At 45.4% G+C, this 19289-nt stretch overlaps 1 protein-coding gene across 1 annotated transcript; it reads left to right on the forward strand.

Moving 5' to 3' along the window:
* The first annotated feature begins 9263 nt into the window (after window positions 1-9263).
* LOC139566185 (inositol-3-phosphate synthase 1-A-like) lies at window positions 9264-18037 on the forward strand. The gene is made up of 11 exons (XM_071387194.1): window positions 9264-9571; window positions 13379-13501; window positions 13586-13747; window positions 14537-14669; window positions 15093-15286; window positions 15423-15572; window positions 15672-15887; window positions 16144-16308; window positions 16502-16615; window positions 16688-16905; window positions 17076-18037. The coding sequence occupies exons 2-11, from the start codon at window positions 13388-13390 to the stop codon at window positions 17263-17265; spliced, it is 1656 nt and encodes a 551-aa protein (XP_071243295.1). The 5' UTR covers window positions 9264-9571; window positions 13379-13387; the 3' UTR covers window positions 17266-18037.
* The last annotated feature ends 1252 nt before the right edge of the window (window positions 18038-19289 follow it).

Consider the following 19289-nt stretch of genomic DNA (forward strand, 5'->3'; position numbering starts at 1 on the left):
ACGCAGTCTAGTTGATGATCTCTACACCACGCAGTCTAGTTGATGATCTACACTGGTCTACACCATGCAACCCTGCATACAGCTAGTTCAATCCTGTTTGTTTTTGTCCAATCACAGTTGTTGTCAGGACAAGAACTGCAAGGCCATTAAACCATATGACCTGATTAGAAAAATAATCTGGTTCCATTTTAGCCCATAAAAACTGTATTTCTTTGCAGATGATTTATTACTATGTCATACACTACCACTAGGGAAGGGAAAGAGGTTTACTGGTCAGTTGTACAACTGAATGCATTCAACCGAAATGTGTCTTCCGCATTTAACCCAACCCCTCTGGTGCAGGGGGCTGCCTTAATCAACATCCACGGCACAGTTGTTGTGGGTGTTAACTGCCTTGCTCAAGGCCAGAACAGACATTTTTTCCACCTTGCCAGCTCGGGGAGTCAAACAAGCAACCTTTTGGTTACTGTCCCAACGCTCTAACCGCTAGGCTACCTGCTACTTCCAGAGGTAGGGGTCGAGATTAGGCTGTAGCTCAGTGGGCTAACATAGAGCCTCTTCACACTTACTCCAATTTTCATCAAAATACCGTTGGCTACACATATTACTAAAACGTAAACTTGCTACATCTCGACCTCTACTTCTGGAAGTAGCACAGGACACTCGAGAGTTGCTCCCCTTGAAGCAGGACAGTGTGAACAGAATTGTCTCATTGAGCCAACACTCCTACAGTATAAATGGTAATAGTTTTTGAAACAGCTGAAATGCACATACATATTCCTAATATTTGAGACTTGTTTTACTGAATTTGTAGTAAGTGTGAAGAGGCTCTATGTTAGCCCACTGTGCTACAGCCTAGACATTTTTAGGGAGGTTACTCATTATCATATGAGCGTGGTTAGCGAAGGTGGGTGAAGGACAGAGCGTGTGGTCAGACCACATGTTGTCAGGGTGTGGTTGAGAGGCAGTAGGGAGGTGACTGGTTTGTCTAGTTTGCACACAGGATGGGCTGTGGTGAACGTGGACCTCAGTGGTGTGTGTGTGTGTGTGTGTGTGTGTGTGTGTGTGTGTGTGTGTGTGTGTGTGTGTGTGTGTGTGTGTGTGTGTGTGTGTGTGTGTGTGTGTGTGTGTGTGTGTGTGTGTGTGTGTGTGTGTGTGTGTGTGTGTGTGTGTGTGTGTGTGTGTGTGTGTGTGTGTGTGTGTGTGTGTGTGTCTGTGTGTGTGTGTGTGTGTGTGTGTGTGTGTGTGTGTGTGTGTGTGTGTGTGTGTGTGTGTGTGTGTGTGTGTGTGTGTGTGTGTGTGTGTGTGGGTTGGTTGGTTGGAATTATGTTGAATATAATAAGAAACTACAAATGAACAAAAATAGAAATGCAACATGCAACAATTTAAAAACAGTTACAGTTCAAAAAAAAGAAATCAGTCAATTGAAATAAATTATTTAGGCGCTAATCTATGGATTTTACATTTCTGGGAATACTGATATGCATCTGTTGGTCACAGATACCTTTAAAAAAAAGTAGGGGCGTGGATCAGAAAACCAGTCAGCATATGGTGTGACCACCATTTACATAATGCAGCGCGACATCTCCTTCGCATAGAGTTGATCAGGCAGATACCTTTAAAAAACTTTAGTTTTTTGCCCACTCTTGCATGCAGAACTGATTTAACTCAGCGCCATTTGTGGGTTTTCAAGCATGAATTGCTCATTTCAAGTCCTGCCACAACATCTCAATTGGGATTAGGTCTGGACTTTGACTAGTCCATTCCAAAACGTACAATTAGTTGCTTTTTAGCCATTTTCATGTAGACTTGATTGTGTGTTTTGGTCCATTGTCTTGCTGCATGACCCAGCTGCGCTTCAGCTTCCGCTCACAGACAGATGCCCTGACATTCTCCTGTAGAATTTTCTGATACAGAGCAGAATTCATGGTTCTGTTAGGTTCTAATTCTCAGAGTAAAAATTCTTCCCAGAGAATCAATACAGCTGCATTAGACAAAACATGTTTCCACCACCACAAGTATGTATACTCCAATTTAGGCACTCCTTCTCTCCAATCCTTACATCTTTTATGGTTTGACAAGAAGACGAAGTGATAGGGTAATAAACCATTCCTTCTCCCTTAAGGTGACCTGAACTGACCTCAACCCCATTGATGCCTAATCCAAAGATCTCCACCTGTATCACCTATAGCAATCCTGTGACTTCCTCCCGACCACCCAGCACATTCCAAAGCCATCTGGCTCCTACAGATAACCATTAACTTCTGATGTAAAAAATAGTATCTATCACCCCTCAGATACTATAGTCTTACTTCTGATGTATCATGTCTCTAGGATAGCAATGTTCAAAGTTTAACCCAGAATTCAACAGTTCCTTCTATTAAGGCAAGTTGTCCAGGTCCTGAGGCAGCAAAGCATCCCCAAACCATCCCACTACCACCACCATGCTTGACCGTTGGTGTGAGGTTCTTAATGTGGATGCATTAAAATCCCTAAAATCCCTAATGTTTGTGGGATATCACAGGGGTCAAACACACCTTGTCGGTGGCTTTCTACAGGGAGGGACGTTCTCACAGAACCTTGGGAGGTGTGAAGACAGATGAAAACGTGAAATCGACAAAATGAATGTTACTGTGTGAATTAAATTGTCATGTTTGGATTGCTTCAAAAGTTCATAAAGAGCCATGCAGTGTTTGGTTTTCGCCAGGAATAATGGGACCATGTCGTCCAAAAAGTTATAATTTTGAATCATCTGTCCATAGAACATTCTTCCAAGCGTCTTGATGATCATCCAGGTGCTTCCAGGTGCTTTTTGGCAAACTTGAGTAAACCTTTTGGACGACATGGGTCCCATTATGCCTGGCGAAAACCAAACACTGCATGGCTCTTTATGAACTTTTGAAGCAATCCAAACATGACAATTTAATTCACACAGTAACATTCATTTTGTCGATTTCACGTTTTCATCTGTCTTCACACCTCCCAAGGTTCTGTGAGAACGTCCCTCCCTGTAGAAAGCCACCGACAAGGTGTGTTTGACCCCTGTGATATCCCACAAACTGTCACGTTCCTGACCTGTTTTCCTTTGTTTTGTATTTGTTTTAGTTGGTCAGGGCGTGAGTTGGGTGGGTTGGTCTAGGTTTGCTTTTTCTATGTTGGGATTTTGTGTTCGGCCTGGTATGATTCTCAATCAGAGACAGCTGTCAATCGTTGTCCCTGATTGAGAATCATACTTAGGCAGCCTGGGTTTCACCTGTGTTTTGTGGGTGTTTGTTCCTGTGTCAGTGTTTGGGCCACACAGGACTGTTTCAGGTTAGTCACGTTTGTTGGTTGTTGTATTTTGTAGTGTTTGTTGTTTTCCCATTAAAATATGAATACTTACCAATCCGCATCTTGGTCCGATCCATGCTCCTCCTCGTCTGAGGAGGAGAACGACTACGACAGCCGTTACAGAAACACCCACCATAACAGGACCAAGCGGATTGGAGAAGGAAGGCAAGAACAACAGCAATGGGGAAAAGAGGAATGGACTTGGGAGGAAATCCTAGATGGTAAAGGACCCTGGGCAGAGCCTGTGGAGTGTCGCCGCCCCAAAGCGGAGCTGGAGGCAGCGAAAGCGGAGAGGAGGTTTTATGAGGCGAAAGCAAGGCAGAGCGGCTGGAAGCCCGAGAGGCTCACCCAAACATTTCTTGGGGGGGGGGGACTAAAGGGGAGTGTGGCGAAGCCGGGTTGGATACCCGAGCCAACTCCCCGGGCTTACCGTGGAGTGAGAGGGCGTCGTACTGGTCAGACACCGTGTTATGCGGTGGAGCGCACGGTGTCCCCAGTACGCGTGCTTAGCCCAGTGCGGGCTATTCCACCTTGCCGCACTGGGAGGGCTAGGTTGGGCATCGAGCCGGGTGCCATGAAGCCGGCCCAACATATCTGGCCTCCAGTACGTCTCCTCGGGCCGGCGTACATGGCACCAGCCTTACAGGTGGTGTCCCCGGTTCGCCTGCATAGCCCAGTGCGGGCTATTCCACCTCGCCGCACTGGCAGGGCTACGGGGACCATTCAACCTGGTAAGGTTGGGGAGGCTCGGTGCTCAAGAGCACGTGTCCTCCTTCACGGTCCGGTATATCCGGCGCCACCTTCCCACCCCAGCCCAGTACCATCAGTGCCGACACCACGCACCAGGCTTCCAGTGCATTTCCAGAGCCCTGTTCCTCCTCCACGCACTCTCCCTGTGGTGCGTGCCTCCAGTTCCGGCACCACGCACCAGACCTACTGTGCGCCTCAGCAGGTCAGAGTCGGCCGTCTGCTCAACGCCGCCTGCGCTGCTTGCCTGCTCAGCGCAGCCTGTGTCTGAACTGCCTGCCTTCCCAGCGCTGTCTGAACTGCCTGCCTTCCCAGCGCTGTCTGAACTGCCTGCCTTCCCAGCGCTGTCTGAACTGCCTGCCTGCCCAGCGCTGCCCGTCTGTCCCGAGCCTTCAGAGCCGTCCAGCCAGGACCAGCCAGAGCCGTCCAGCCGGGACCAGCCAGAGCCGTCCAGCCGGGACCAGCCAGAGCCGTCCAGCCGGGACCAGCCAGAGCCGTCCAGCCAGGACCAGCCAGAGCCGTCCAGCCAGGACCAGCCAGAGCCGTCCAGCCAGGACCAGCCAGAGCCGTCCAGCCAGGACCAGCCAGAGCCGTCCAGCCAGGACCAGCCAGAGCCGTCCAGCCAGGATCAGCCAGAGCCGTCCAGCCAGGAGCTGCCAGCCAGCCAGGATCCGCCGGAGCCAGCCAGCCAGGATCCGCCGGAGCCAGCCAGCCAGGATCCGCCAGAGCCTTCCGCCAGCCAGGATCCGCCAGAGCCTTCCGCCAGCCAGGATCCGCCAGAGCCTTCAGCCAGCCAGGATCCGCCAGAGCCTTCCGCCAGCCAGGATCCGCCAGAGCCTTCCGCCAGCCAGGATCCGCCAGAGCCTTCCGCCAGCCAGGATCCGCCAGAGCCTTCCGCCAGCCAGGATCCGCCAGAGCCTTCCGCCAGCCAGGATCCGCCCCTCAGTCCGGTGCTGCCCCTCAGTCCGGTGCTGCCCCTCAGTCCGGCGCTGCCCCTCAGTCCGGCGCTGCCCCTCAGTCCGGCGCTGCCCCTCAGTCCGGTGCTGCCCCTCAGTCTGTTACTGCTCTTTGGAATAGTGGGATTGACATGGAGGGTGGATATTGGGAGGAGGCCACGGAAGCGGGGGTTGACTATGGTGGGGTGGGGACCACGACCAGCGCCAGAGCCGCCACCGTGGACAGACGCCCACCCAGACCCTCCCCTAGACTTTGTGCTGGTGCGCCCGGAGTTCGCACCTTAAGGGGGGGGTTCTGTCACGTTCCTGACCTGTTTTCCTTTGTTTTGTATTTGTTTTAGTTGGTCAGGGCGTGAGTTGGGTGGGTTGGTCTAGGTTTGATTTTCTATGTTGGGATTTTGTGTTCGGCCTGGTATGATTCTCAATCAGAGACAGCTGTCAATCGTTGTCCCTGATTGAGAATCATACTTAGGCAGCCTGGGTTTCACCTGTGTTTTGTGGGTGTTTGTTCCTGTGTCAGTGTTTGGGCCACACAGGACTGTTTCAGGTTAGTCACGTTTGTTGGTTGTTGTATTTTGTAGTGTTTGTTGTTTTCCCATTAAAATATGAATACTTACCAATCCGCATCTTGGTCCGATCCATGCTCCTCCTCGTCTGAGGAGGAGAACGACTACGACAGCCGTTACACAAACATTAGGGATTTTAGCATGTAAATCTTTGTGGGGCAAACTCCCCAAAAATGTTTTAGATGCAAAGCCACTACACAACACAACACTAAACAATACATTAATTGGACAAACGGTGCCCACAAAAGTTTAGGGCCTACATAAAGATGTCCCAACAGCAAAGTCCCAAAAGCAGTCCCAACACCTTACCAATGCTACACCCGGCTATCAGCGGAGTGTCACGCCCTGACCGTAGAGAGCTTTTTATGTCTCTATTTTGGTTTGGTCAGGGTGTGATTTGGGTGGGCATTCTATGTTCATTTTCTATGTTTTGTATTTCTTTGTGTTTGGCCGGGTGTGGTTCTCAATCAGAGGCAGCTGTCTATCGTTGTCTCTGATTGAGAACCATACTTAGGTAGCTTTTTCCCACATGGTTTTTGTGGGTAGTTAATTTCTGTTTAGTGTTTTCACCTTACAGGACTGTTTCGGTTATTCTCTTGTTTATTTTTGTTATAGTGTTCAGTTTTAATAAAACAACCATGAACACTTACCACGCTGCGCTTTGGGACGAGTACCGTTACACGGAGCCTTGTCTGGCAGCGAAACAGTTCATTCAGCCTCATTTACAACCATAGCTGATATGGCTGACTTGCTTAAACAAATGTGGTTTCTACTTACAATTGAGATGTGCAAACTATGGTATAAGGGGACGACAAGCGGATAAGAGGTCCGTAATTTCGATTAAGACATTAATGAGCTAGCTAGGACGGACGTAGTCAATATAACTATTTGTTCAGCACTTTTGAAATGTACAGCGACAGAATTCAGAACATGGGCCGTTCTTACAGTATTGTCCCTGTACACCAAGTCAGAACCGTAGGATAAATAAAGGAGGCATATAAGCAGACAATGAAAGCTCTTACAATATTCAATCATTAAATTTCTCTAGAACAGGCTATAGGCTACATGTGCACCACCAAGTCAGAACAGTAGGCTTGTAACGACTTCCGCCGAAGTCGGCCCTTCTCCTTGTTCGGGTGGTGTTCGGCGGTCGACGTCACCAGCTTTCTAGTCACCACCGATCCATTTTTTCAGTTTTGTTTAGTCTGTATTACACACACCTGGTTTCAATTCCCCTATCATGTTCCCTATTTAACCCTCTGGCATACATTTCTGTTCTGTCCGTGATTGTTTGTTTCGTTAGTGGTTGTTGTTGGTGCATGTGTGTTTGTTATATTCCCTATGAGGAATTTTTGCTTGTATTTTGAGTAAACGCCGTTGTTTTGCTCAACACCTGTGTCCTGCGCTTGACTCCGCTACATCTCTGCACACAAACCCTGACAAGGCTAAATTATGAAGGGAAAAGGGACGAAATTATTAGGGTGAGGCCCAACATGCACTTAGCATTACTTTCTTAGCTACAGTATACATATCTCCCTGGCATATTACATAATTTATGCAGCAGCATACAATAAATTTTTGGACTCACCTTGTTGTGCTGTGCTCACTTGAACAGGAAGGTGGCGAGGCGGTCCTTCGTGGGCAAATTTGTCATCAAAGTCTGGCATTCTCTGGATTTATGGTGCTATCAAGACAACTGGGAACTCAGAAAAAAACAAGGTTAAATCATGACGTTAGTGTTCTTCAGGTTGGAGCTCTAGAAAGAGGCCCGAGTTCCCGACTTGGAATTCCGAGTTGGATGACCATTCAAAATGTATTTTCCCATTCGGAGTTAATTTTCCCCCCGAGTTCCCAGTTGTCTTGAACTCACTGAAGTCTGAGATTTCCCATTTCAGAGTTTCCAGTTGTTTTGAACGTAGCAGAAGTCATGCTGGATTGGCAGCATGGCCAATGTTGAATGTTTATCCTTTTAAGCTTGGAAAAGAGACCTTTAAATCCAGACTTGGACCACACATCCACTCCACTGAATAGCAGGCTAATGATTGCTTTGTAATGCTTGCAGTGAGCCAGTGATTCCTTCCAAACCACTCAGTGTTGAAATTGCGATTTCCAACTTGTTTTGTAATGTTTATGTCCACTGGCCGATGAGCACCGATACATTTTATCTATAATTTCTCTTCATAATTTCTCTTCATATGACAAGGATTGAAAAGGATTTGCCAGTATATTGTTGACTTGATTCATGATGATGACCGCTAGCTTGCTAGATAAGAATTTGAAAGTATGATGTTGACATGATCAGTCCAATCAAAACTACGGTACATATAACGTAATTTGGCATCATTTTATCTGTGGCCAATGGCCTTGAGCCTTCTTGGATGGGCATTTCTAATGTGACTCTATGGCAGCACCCAAGTGGCTTGAATTTTCGAGCTCTCCCCGGCAGATATTGGGGTAACATAGTGTCCCCATGAGTGACAAAACACTGAGCCAATCACGGCACAACTAGAGAACATTACCAACCCCTAGGCTCAGTATTTTTCCACTGGCTGCCCCACCACCACAGATAGCACTGAGTTAGGCTGAAATACCTGCATTTGGAGGTGCCATACTTTATTTTTTTGTTACATCGTTTGCAAACTGAAATGTGACACGGAATAATGCCAATAACATGCCAAACAGTCAAAACAAAATAAACAGATGGGGCTCTGCCTGCCCTGAATGACGGGTTGCCACTGCCCACAAATGGTCAGCTATCTAAACAATGTCATACATCGTGATTTAGTCATCAGGCTGGGCCTCCGGGCGGCTGCAAGTCACCAGTCGCCAGCATCACCTTCAAGAGTGATGGTAACAAACTATTTGATTCACATCAGCTTAACATTATTATCAATCAAATGTATTTATAAAGCCCTTCTTACATCAGCTGATGTCACAAAGTGCTGTACAGAAACCCAGCCTAAAAGCAATGCAGGTGTAGAAGCACAGTGGCTAGGAAAAACTCCCTAGAAAGGCCAGAACCTAGGAGGAAACCTAGAGAGGAACCAGGCTATGAGGGGTGGCCAGTCCTCTTCTGGCTGTGCCAGGTGGAGATTATAACAGAACATGGCCAAGATGTTCAAACGTTCATAGATGACCAGCAGGGTAAAATAATAATAATCACAATGGTTGTAGAGGGTGCAACAGGTCAGCACCTCAGGAGTAAATGTCAGTTGGCTTTTCATAGCCGATCATTCAGAGTATCTCTATCGCTCCTGCTGTCTCTAGAGAGTTGAAAACAGCAGGTCTGGGACAGGTAGGACGTCTGGGGAACAGGTCAGGGTTCCACAGCCGCAGGCAGAACAATTGAAACTGGAGCAGCAGCATGACCAGGTGACACCATGATTTGATTGTGAAATACAAAAAAGCACAACTTTGTCAGAATCACTGAACAATAAAGCATATTGATCAGAGTGTAATAGCAGTAATATATATTAGATAATTATAAATATCCTTTATTAACTATTATTGTCAATAAAGCACAAGTCAATTGCTGAAACGTTAGGACTTCTTGAATTGTATGACATAATAATGTTTTATGTCTATATTTCCCTAATAGCAAGACTAGTCTAATTTTACTGGCGTGTACATATATGTAAATGTCGGGGATTTTGCATAGACACTCCTCTGCCTACAAGTAGCCAGTCCGGCTCTGCTACTAAGCTATCTATAAATGAACGGGGATCTACTGGATATCCTCCTGCACTCGCAACGCCAATATTGGAACATCACATCTTCATGTCACTTCGGCTCACTTGACGAATTGAAGAGGTCGGACTGCGCATGAGAACAAGCGATTTACTAGGTTATTAGATTAAATATAACAGAAAAATCTAAACAAGCAAGCTATCAAATCAACGAAGAACCGTCCGTAACCTATCACTGTTGTTTGGGAAGAAAAAGTTCCATCTCCAGACTCCAACGTATTTCACTGTAAGTAGACTAAAGTGCGTAGGCTTTAAGTGCGTACTAGGCTTCTTTTTTTTTACTACTGAAGTGAATTCCCAAGTTCCGCAATAGGAGTTACGGTGCTAATATCTGTGCATACATAGGCTACTCTTCAGAAATGTGTTTTGTAGGCTACAGTAACCGATTAGCCTGAAACTCCATGTCATGCATTCACAATCTAACGGTAATTCTATACAGCGTATAAACATCAACTCGCTTTCCAAATCTGACCAGCTGAGGATTTCTCATTTTCAGCCATCAATTTCCTTTGTTTCCTGTAGCCTATTGTCACTGGATAGATTGCTTTCATTTTACGCTGGCGACTCGAACCCAATCTTGCTTGTGCCATTAGTTTTTCCCCGTTAACGTTTAGTAATGACCTGTCGAACACACTCCAGTAATGGCTGAAATAGGCTCAAAGCAATACAATGATTTTGCATCTCAGGCGATTTTGGGGGTAGCCCAAACCCGCATTCGAACCCTGGCCCAGCGACTATCAAGCCAACACTTAAACCGCTAGGCCAAGAGATCCAATCCTTTTGACAAGGTGGCTAGGTATTGGTTAAGGTTGCTATATTACTTCCTTCCGGAGAGCTGTCCCCACGCCTCTCTATACCAGTGGTTCCCAACCTTTTTCGGTTTCCAAACCACCAACTGAATTTTACTCTGCCCGGAGTATCCCTGAAATACCCCTCGTGTGCATTTTACCAGTATGTCTATGGTCTCGAGTCTTCTCAAGTACCCTCTGTGGAAAAGCCAAGTACCCCTGGTGGGGAACCAATGCTCTGTACCAAGTCTAAATCTCCCGGGTGGCGCAGTGGTCTAGGGCACTGCGTCGCAGTGCTAGCTGCGACACCAGAGTCTCTGGGTTCACGCCCAGGCTCTGTCGCAGCCGGCCGCAACCAGGAGGTCCGTGGGGCGACGCACATTTGGCATAGCGTCGTCCGGGTTAGGGAGGGTTTGGCCGGTAGGGATATCCTTGTCTCAGTATGTAAAATGTAATAAAATGTATGCACTCTACTGTAAGTCGCTCTGGATAAGAGCGTCTGCTAAATGACAAAAAATGTAAGTCCCTCCCCACTGGGCAAAAACTGGTTGAATCAACATTGTTTCCTCTTAATTTCAACAAAAATAAATAAATGTTATGATGTTAAATCAATGTGGAAAACTGGATTGGATTGCATTGCATTTGCAAAAAGCCATCAATGTAAGGGAATTTCATCTTTTTTTCACCCATTTAAAAAAAAACTAAATCCAATGTCATGGTGAAATGTTCTGTTGATTTCACGTTACTCAACCAAATGTTAATCAAAAATAGACATTGAACGGATGTATGTACCCAGTCACGTGTACATGCCTCTGCGAGGGCGCCATCCCACATCTGACACCAACTTCACCCTGGGTACAGCGACTGTCAAACAACCGCTTTAACCGTTAGGCCAAGAGATCAGAACCTCTTGATGAGGCCTATGTAGGCTATAGATGGGTGTAATCTAGAGCCAGGCAGGAAAAAAAGGGATTATAAGGGGAATTTGACAATTTTCACAGTGTTCGGACAAAAACTTGAATACCTGAATTCCAACAAATGCCCGATCTCCACTCATTATTTGTTTGTGCCAGTAGGCTACAAAGTTTTATGATATCTTCATCCATTGTCTGTTACATTTGTCAGTGGTATTTTTATCAACTTAGACAGCCGTTTCTAATATACAGTAAGTAGGGCCATAAACTCTCACATCAACACCATTATCCCAGAAAGCCTAGACCCACTCCAACTTGCATACCGCACCAACAGTTCCACAGATGATGCAATCAATATTGCACTCCACACTGCCCTTTCCCACCTGGACATAAGGAACACTTATGTGTGAATGCTATTCATTGACTACAGCTCAGCGTTCAACACCATAGTGCCCTCAAAGCTCATCAATAAGCTAAGGACCCTGGGACTAAACACCTCCCTCTGCAACTGGATCCTGGACTTCCTGACGGGCTGCCCCCAGGTGGTAAGGTTAGGTGACAACACATCCGCCACGCTGATCCTCAACACAGGAGCCCCTCAGTCCCTTCCTGTACTCCCTGTTCACTCATGACTGCACGACCAGGCACGACTCCAACCATCATTAAGTTTGCCGATGACACAACAGTGGTAGGCCTGATCACCGACATCAACGAGACAGCCTATAGGAAGGAGGTCAAAGACCTGACCGTGTGGTGCAAGGACAACAACCTCTCCCTCAACGTGATCAAGACAAAGGAGATGATTGTGGATTACAGGAAATGGAGGACCGAGCACACCCCCATTCTCATCGACGGGGCTGTAGTGGAGCAGGTTGAGAGCTTCAAGTTCCTTGGCGTCCACATCACCAACAAAGTACCATGGTCCAAGCACACCAAGACAGTCGTGAAGAGGGCACGACAAAACCTATTCCCCCTTAGGAGACTGAAAAGATTTGGCATGGGTCCTTAGATCCTCAAAAGGTTTTACAGCTGCTCCTTCGAGAGCATCCTGACGGGTGGCATCACTGCCTGGTATGGCAACTGCTCGGCCTCCGACCGCAAGGCACTACAGAGGGTAGTGCGTATGGCCCAGTACATCACCGGGGCCAAGCTTCCTGCCATCCAGGACCTCTATACTAGGCAGTGTCAGAGGAAGGCCCTAAAAATTGCCAAAGCCACCCTAGTCATAGACTGTTCTCTCTGCTACCGCACGGCAAGCGGTACCGGAGCGCCAAGTCTAGGTCCAAGAGGCTTCTAAACATATTCTACCCCTAAGCCATAAGACTCCTGAACAGCTAATCAAAGGGCTACCCAGACTATTGCCCCCCCCCCCCCCCCCCCCCCCTCTGTATATAGATACATTGACTCTGTATCGGTACCTCCAGTATATAGCCCCGCTATTGTTATTTACTGGGTTGTCTAATTATTTGTCATGCTTATCTCTTAGTTTTTGGGGGGGTATTTTCTTAACTGCATTGTTGGTTAAGGGCTTGTAAGTAAGCTTCTTACTGTAAGGTCTACCTACACCTGTTCTATTTGGCGCATGTGACAAATTTGACTTAAAGCCCCAATGCAAATCTGAAGTCTATTGGGCCTACATCCACAGTGTGATTTCAACTGATTTTGCTGTATATTCTAAAATTAATTAAATATTGTCTTTTGTTGAAATTTTAACGACATTCCATCGCTGTTCACCATTATCCAGTCCAATTGTGGCATGATTCCACTATTTATCAGTCTGCATCAGTTTCAATGCAGGACTTTTATTTTGAAGGCGAACCGCTGATTCGACTGTTGATGCTAAACGCTCTGCTGCTAACTTTACAGTCGTGGCTTGTGGCGTATCACTATCAGAAGTGCGGAGTTCCGACTGAGACGTTTCACTTGAACGACCCTCCAAATCGTAATTCAAGTCAAAATATCTGAGAAAATGTTGTCACTCCAGTTGTAACGTTTCACCACTGACGTTTCATCTTTTCAACCAAAAGATGATGACAAATACGGTTTTGACAATTAGCCTCTAAACTTATCAATGTAGATAGTTTGACCATATTGTCAATGTTAAGCTAGCTAACTTTTTATTTGCATCGTTTGCTACGTTAGCAATTTATTCAGTCAATACTTATTTTTCAAATGTTAATATTTTTTTAACTATATTTGTGGAAATTAAGTTATTCAAATAAATAAATGAAGCCAAAGAACCCTATCTTCCCTAAATGTCCCCTAGCTGTCCTGTTGCACTCTTTCACTCTCTTTCTTTTTGTCTCTCTGCCTCTCTGTCACTCTCTCAAGCCTGCAGTCATGACCGAGAACATTCGTATCAACAATCCCAATGTGAAGTACACAGATACACACATCGAGGCTCAGTACTTCTACCATACTACTGCTGTACGCAGAGACGGAGACACACTCACAGTAAGTCTCTCTCACACACACACACACACCAGCATCACCTATCTCATTTCTAACTGTGTAAATCTCTCCACTCCACCCCTCCAGGTGACCCCGTCTGTTAGTGAGCTTGAGTTCCGTACTGAGCGACATGTCCCCAGGCTGGGGGTGATGCTAGTTGGCTGGGGAGGAAACAATGGGACCACCGTCACCGCTGCTGTCCTGGCCAACAGACTGGGACTCACCTGGAGAACCAAAACTGGAGAACAGGTAAGGTGGTGTCTCATTGATCTTACTTGGTGACAGTTTTATGGCCTATTTCCAAAGACATGTCTCTCCTCTGATGCAGAGCTAGCTAGCAGAGCCTCATTATACCCCTGATACAGCGATGGGTTCACACACACACACACACACACACACACACACACACACACACACACACACACACACACACTGATATGATGGGTTTAGTGGAGTGTTAAGGGTTTAACATTGACTGACACACTGTTTACAACACAGGCAGTCCTTTACCTTTATATGGGCATCATTACTTCCCCAAATGTGTCCTTTTTTTTCCTATCTGAAAAAATACCTCAAATCATTCTCCATTTAATGCAGAGATATTCAAAGTTGGGGTCGCGGCCCCTAGTGGGGTCCCGGGGGGAATTGCAGTGGGCTCGCCAAAACAAATTTAAAAGTAAACATTATTGTATAGGATAATATAAATGTTTTTGAGAAAGATCCTTTGAAAAATAATTTTGAGTACATTTATTTATTTTTCTTAATTTTGATAAGAGAGATAAAAATGTAGTGAATTGAAGATTATTTGTTGATGTACAAATCCAAATGTATGGTATTTTTTATTTTTTAAATGTAAGGTTGTGTCATTAGATTTTGGGTGGGGTTGGCTGAAATTCTGGTGGGGGGAAAAAAGGAGTCCCCGTAGATAAAGTTTGAATACCACTGATTTAATGTGTTATTATTCAATACTTATTTATTTTTGTTCTGTCTGTTTTATTACCCCCTCCCCCCTTTTCGAACCCCCCTCCCCCTTCCCAGAAAGCCAACTACTACGGTTCCCTCTTCCAGTCCTCAACTGTGTGTTTAGGTGCAGGGCCAGATGGAAAGGAAGTTAACATTCCGTTCCGTGACCTCTTACCCATGGTGCACCCTAATGATATCGTCTTTGATGGTAAAGGAGTGTGTGTGTGGTGTGTGTGGTGTGTGTGGTGTGTGTGGTGTGTGTGGTGTGTGTGTGTGTGTGTGTGTGTGTGTGTGTGTGTGTGTGTGTGTGTGTGTGTGTGTGTGTAATCAGACAAGGAATGCTGATGCTAGGTCAGTTCTTCAGGGGCCACTGTGGAGAAGGAGAAGGTAAAAGTCTCCATGTGGACTGTCTGTCCGGCTCGTTATTTAACCTCCTGTTTAACTATGTCAGTTTATCTAGCACCATTATTCAGCACTGCCCTGGAGGCAGAGGTACAGTACACACCTCTGGTCCTCTAGTCTAACTGGTCTGCTATATTCTTTTGGACCTGTCTGACAGGTTTTCTTGTAAGAGACATTAGGCTTGTAAAACTTTAGCTAACTAATTAAATAAGGAGAGTGTGTGTGTCAGGCTGGGACATCTCATCCATGGATCTGGGCAGTGCGATGGAGAGAGCCGAGGTCCTTGATTGGTCCCTCCAGGAGAAGCTCCGCCCACACATGAGCCACCTCCGACCCCGGGCCTCCATCTATATCCCAGAATTCATAGCTGCCAACCAGGCGGGCCGAGCAGACAACATTCTGAAAGGGACCATGGCTGAACAGGTACGCCCAATCCCAAGTAGTGTGTGTGTGTGCCTCGTACACCCTGTCCCCTAACCCCTTAGCTCTTACTCCATACACCCTATACCCTATGTATCTCTGTGTGTCTGAGTAGTGATTCTTCTCTCTCTCCCTGCAGGTGGAGCAGATCAGAGCAGACATTCAGGACTTCCGGCATTCAAGCGGCGTGGACAAGGTCATCGTTTTGTGGACGGCCAACACCGAACGTTTCTGTGACCTCACAGCCGGGGTCAACGACACGGCCAAGAATCTCCTGGCTGCCATACAGGTAGAGATCTGACGGCTCTATTCTATCTATACTATTATGTCTGTCTCGTTCTCGCCTTCTCTCTCTCTTACATTCTCTCTCTCTCTCTGTCTCTATCAGTCAGGTGGGGAGGTGTCTCCCTCTACTTTGTTTGCCGTAGCCAGTATCCTGGAGGGCTGTGCCTACATTAACGGTTCTCCCCAGAACACGTTTGTCCCTGGGGCGATAGAGCTGGCTGTGGAGAGAAACGTGTTCATAGCAGGAGATGACTTCAAGTCTGGTCAGACAAAGATCAAGTCAGTCCTGGTCGACTTCCTCATCAGTGCTGGGATCAAGGTTAGAGGTCGACCCAGTCATTTGATGCTTCATTCACTTCAATAGGACTTCTGTTATGTGAACAGTCCCAGTTCCACTTGTTTAATGACGAAGTACATAATTATACAATTACTAAGTTATTCTAAAATCACTATACAACATGTTTAAACACTGTTATTACAACAATAGTACCCAGGTATAAGGGCAATTTCATGTGTGTAACACTAGGTTAATACCAGACTGTAAAATAACGTGTTGCCGTCTGTTGCCATGACAGCCCACCTCCATTGTCAGCTACAATCACCTTGGCAACAACGATGGTATGAACCTCTCAGCACCGCAGCAGTTCCGCTCCAAGGAGATCTCCAAGAGCAATGTGGTGGATGACATGGTCAACTCCAACCCTATACTGTACCGCAAAGGGGAGAAACCTGACCACTGTGTAAGTCTGCGGGTGTTTGCGTATGTGTGTGTGTGTAACACAGAGAAACCTGATCTGCGTTGAGTTGAATGTGTGTGTTTTTTCATACCTGGTAGATATCAATAGCATTGCATTTGTTTTACTAAGTGGCAGAAAGTATCTGTAGTTTTTCTTGAGAAATACTTGACTCAGTTGTCTTGCTGTGTGTGTGTAGGTGGTGATTAAGTATGTGCCGTATGTGGGGGACAGTAAGAGGGCGATGGATGAATACACCTCTGAGATCATGATGGGAGGAACCAACACTATCGCAATGCACAACACCTGTGAGGTGAGTCTCTCTCACACACACACACACCCACACCTCAACCTGATTTCTTTCTAACAAAAGGTGTCTCTCCAGGACTCTCTGCTAGCCAGCCCTATCATCCTGGACCTGGTCCTCCTCACAGAGTTGTGTCAGCGTGTATGTGTTCGGCCCCAAGGATCAGAGACCTTCCAGTCCTTCCACAGTGTCCTGGCTATCCTCTCCTTCATGTGTAAAGCTCCCCTCGTCCCCCCTGGGGCCCCGCTGGTCAATGCCTACTTCAGACAGAGAGCCTGCATTGAGAACATCATGAGGTCAGAACACATACCACCCTGTCTTGTTAGGGATTTGTCTTAGTGGTCACCAATCATAATGTTTATTACTGAACTTCCCATCTCTCTTGTCCAATAATAATGTTGGGACGGTCTCTGTGGTTATATTCCTTCAGTTTTGCAACTGACTAGGTATCCCTTTTCCCTTTCAGAGCGTGCCTTGGTCTCCCCCCTCAGAACCACATGCACCTGGAGCACAAGCTGCAGAGGGGCTTCCTGCCTCGCCACGACAACCGTATCTACGACAATGTGGCTACCAAGATGGTCCTAAGCAACGGTTACCACGCCTCCCAACAGAATGGTGTCTGCGCACACGTGGTGAAAGAGGCAACGATTGGATAATGGCTGCAGATTAGGTCTCTGTCATCACGGGGAAGATTCTAGAAGTGTCCACAGCCATAGAGAAACAATTACATCCATAGTTTAGTTTATTAGGATCCCCATTAGCTGTTGCACATGCAGCAGCTACTCTTCCTGGGGTTACACACTAGTACATATTTAGATACTTATATATAGTGCAGTTAAATTAGATCCATAGAAAGTTAGCCAAACTCTATACAGCATACTGTATGATGATCAGGATTTATTTGGCCTATTTGTGTAGGATGCATACAGTAGGAAAAATACCCTCTGTTGGCTCTAACCATTGTAACTTTTGGACAAACAGTTTAATATTCTGTGGTTTTAGACTCGTATTGCTCATATACATACAAACTTAACCAAACTCTGTTCATGTATTTGTTCCAATGATATGTAACATGCAATGTTACCCTACCATACCCTACTACCCTGATTGGAGTAAACTAACAATACTTCTACTGCTACTTACAGCTATTTTCACACATCTACGATGTCTGTATTTAAAACCATTATACATATATTCCTAATTTCCCCTTTCTTCAAGTGATGGATTTTCACCCACAGCGGCCAATCCACCATTCATTCTGATCTTAAATCCAACCCTCCAATGTCCACAGATTAACCCATCTTTCCCAGTGTAATGCCATTTTGCTATTTCCTTTTGCAATACATCCCTCCATTTTACTATGCTGTCTTTTGAGTGTCCTTGTAACATTTATACTGAATTTGTCAAAAAATAAAGAGTATAATCATATTTCCCATTAGCTGATCATGTTTTTTCAGATCTCTTAACAATACAGTTTTTTCAGATCTCTTAACAATACAGTTTGCATGTCCCTGATTTTATAACATAACAACCATACCTGGACCTGACTCCAAAAGTGAGCCACCAATAGACAGTACCAGAAAATATATTCTAGTGATTCTGCTTCCTCGTGGCAGTCTGCACAAGGCTGACTGTTCAATATCCCATATATTGAGCATTATTTTTGTAGCAAGTACTTTTATGTAATAGCTTAAATTGAAACAAACGGATTGATGTCACTTGTTTTATATGTCAGTTCATAGACCCGATGCCAAGGTATTGGGACATCAAACTTGTTCCCAACTGACTAGAATTTTTATACAGTATTGCTGTCAAACCTTTTGACTTCATTAATTCAATCATTTTTAAGCTATTTATGATTTTTTTTATGGGGGAAGACTAATTCTTTAATTTCTTGTTTAAGTAATTGTCTCTTTCAATTTTGTGGCAGAGCCGCAATGCGTTGTAATTTTTTATTGAGCATACACGCCCATACACTGTTGTTAGTTGCGTGTGTGACAATTTTACCTTTCCTGTTTACAATGACCTTCATAAACATTATCCCATTGTACATTTCTTTCCCCCAAAAATGTTTCTCTATCAGTACATTGGAGTTTAGCCATATTATTTGCTGTCATATTAGTTCTCCCTTTTCTGAATGATGAAAGTAAAAGACTTTAAAAAGGAGGATACTTTAAAACAGGGATCCATTGCCAATCCAATGAAAATGTTTAATATGCAAAAAGGCAAAGAGCCCACTCGAAAACATAGAATGGGCCTCTCTTAGTAGCTTGCTAGAAAACCCATTTGGATTTAGATACAATTTCAGTACAATGGAGACTTTAAGAGAGAGGTTGAATGCCCTAATATGTAATAGTTTTAACCCTACAAACTCATGTTGGTTATATAAATATGCTCGTTTAACTTTATCTGGTTTGCCATTCCAAATAATATGACATTTTTTGCCCCCGTGATTTGAAAAAGGATTCTCCTGGAGACGGTAGTGCCATGGAATAAATATGTAAACTGCAATATCACAAGATAATTAATCAGGGTAATCTTAAATAGATAGGTGTTTCCCTTTCCACTGTTTCAAGATTCTATCTATTTTGCTTTCGATCGTAGTTAATAGTCACAAGATCGCTCAACTTTTCCAGGATATGTTACATCAAGCACATCAACTTCACCATCAGCCAATTTA

This window comes from Salvelinus alpinus, chromosome 38 (assembly GCF_045679555.1).
Source record: "Salvelinus alpinus chromosome 38, SLU_Salpinus.1, whole genome shotgun sequence".
Taxonomy (NCBI): domain Eukaryota; kingdom Metazoa; phylum Chordata; class Actinopteri; order Salmoniformes; family Salmonidae; genus Salvelinus; species Salvelinus alpinus.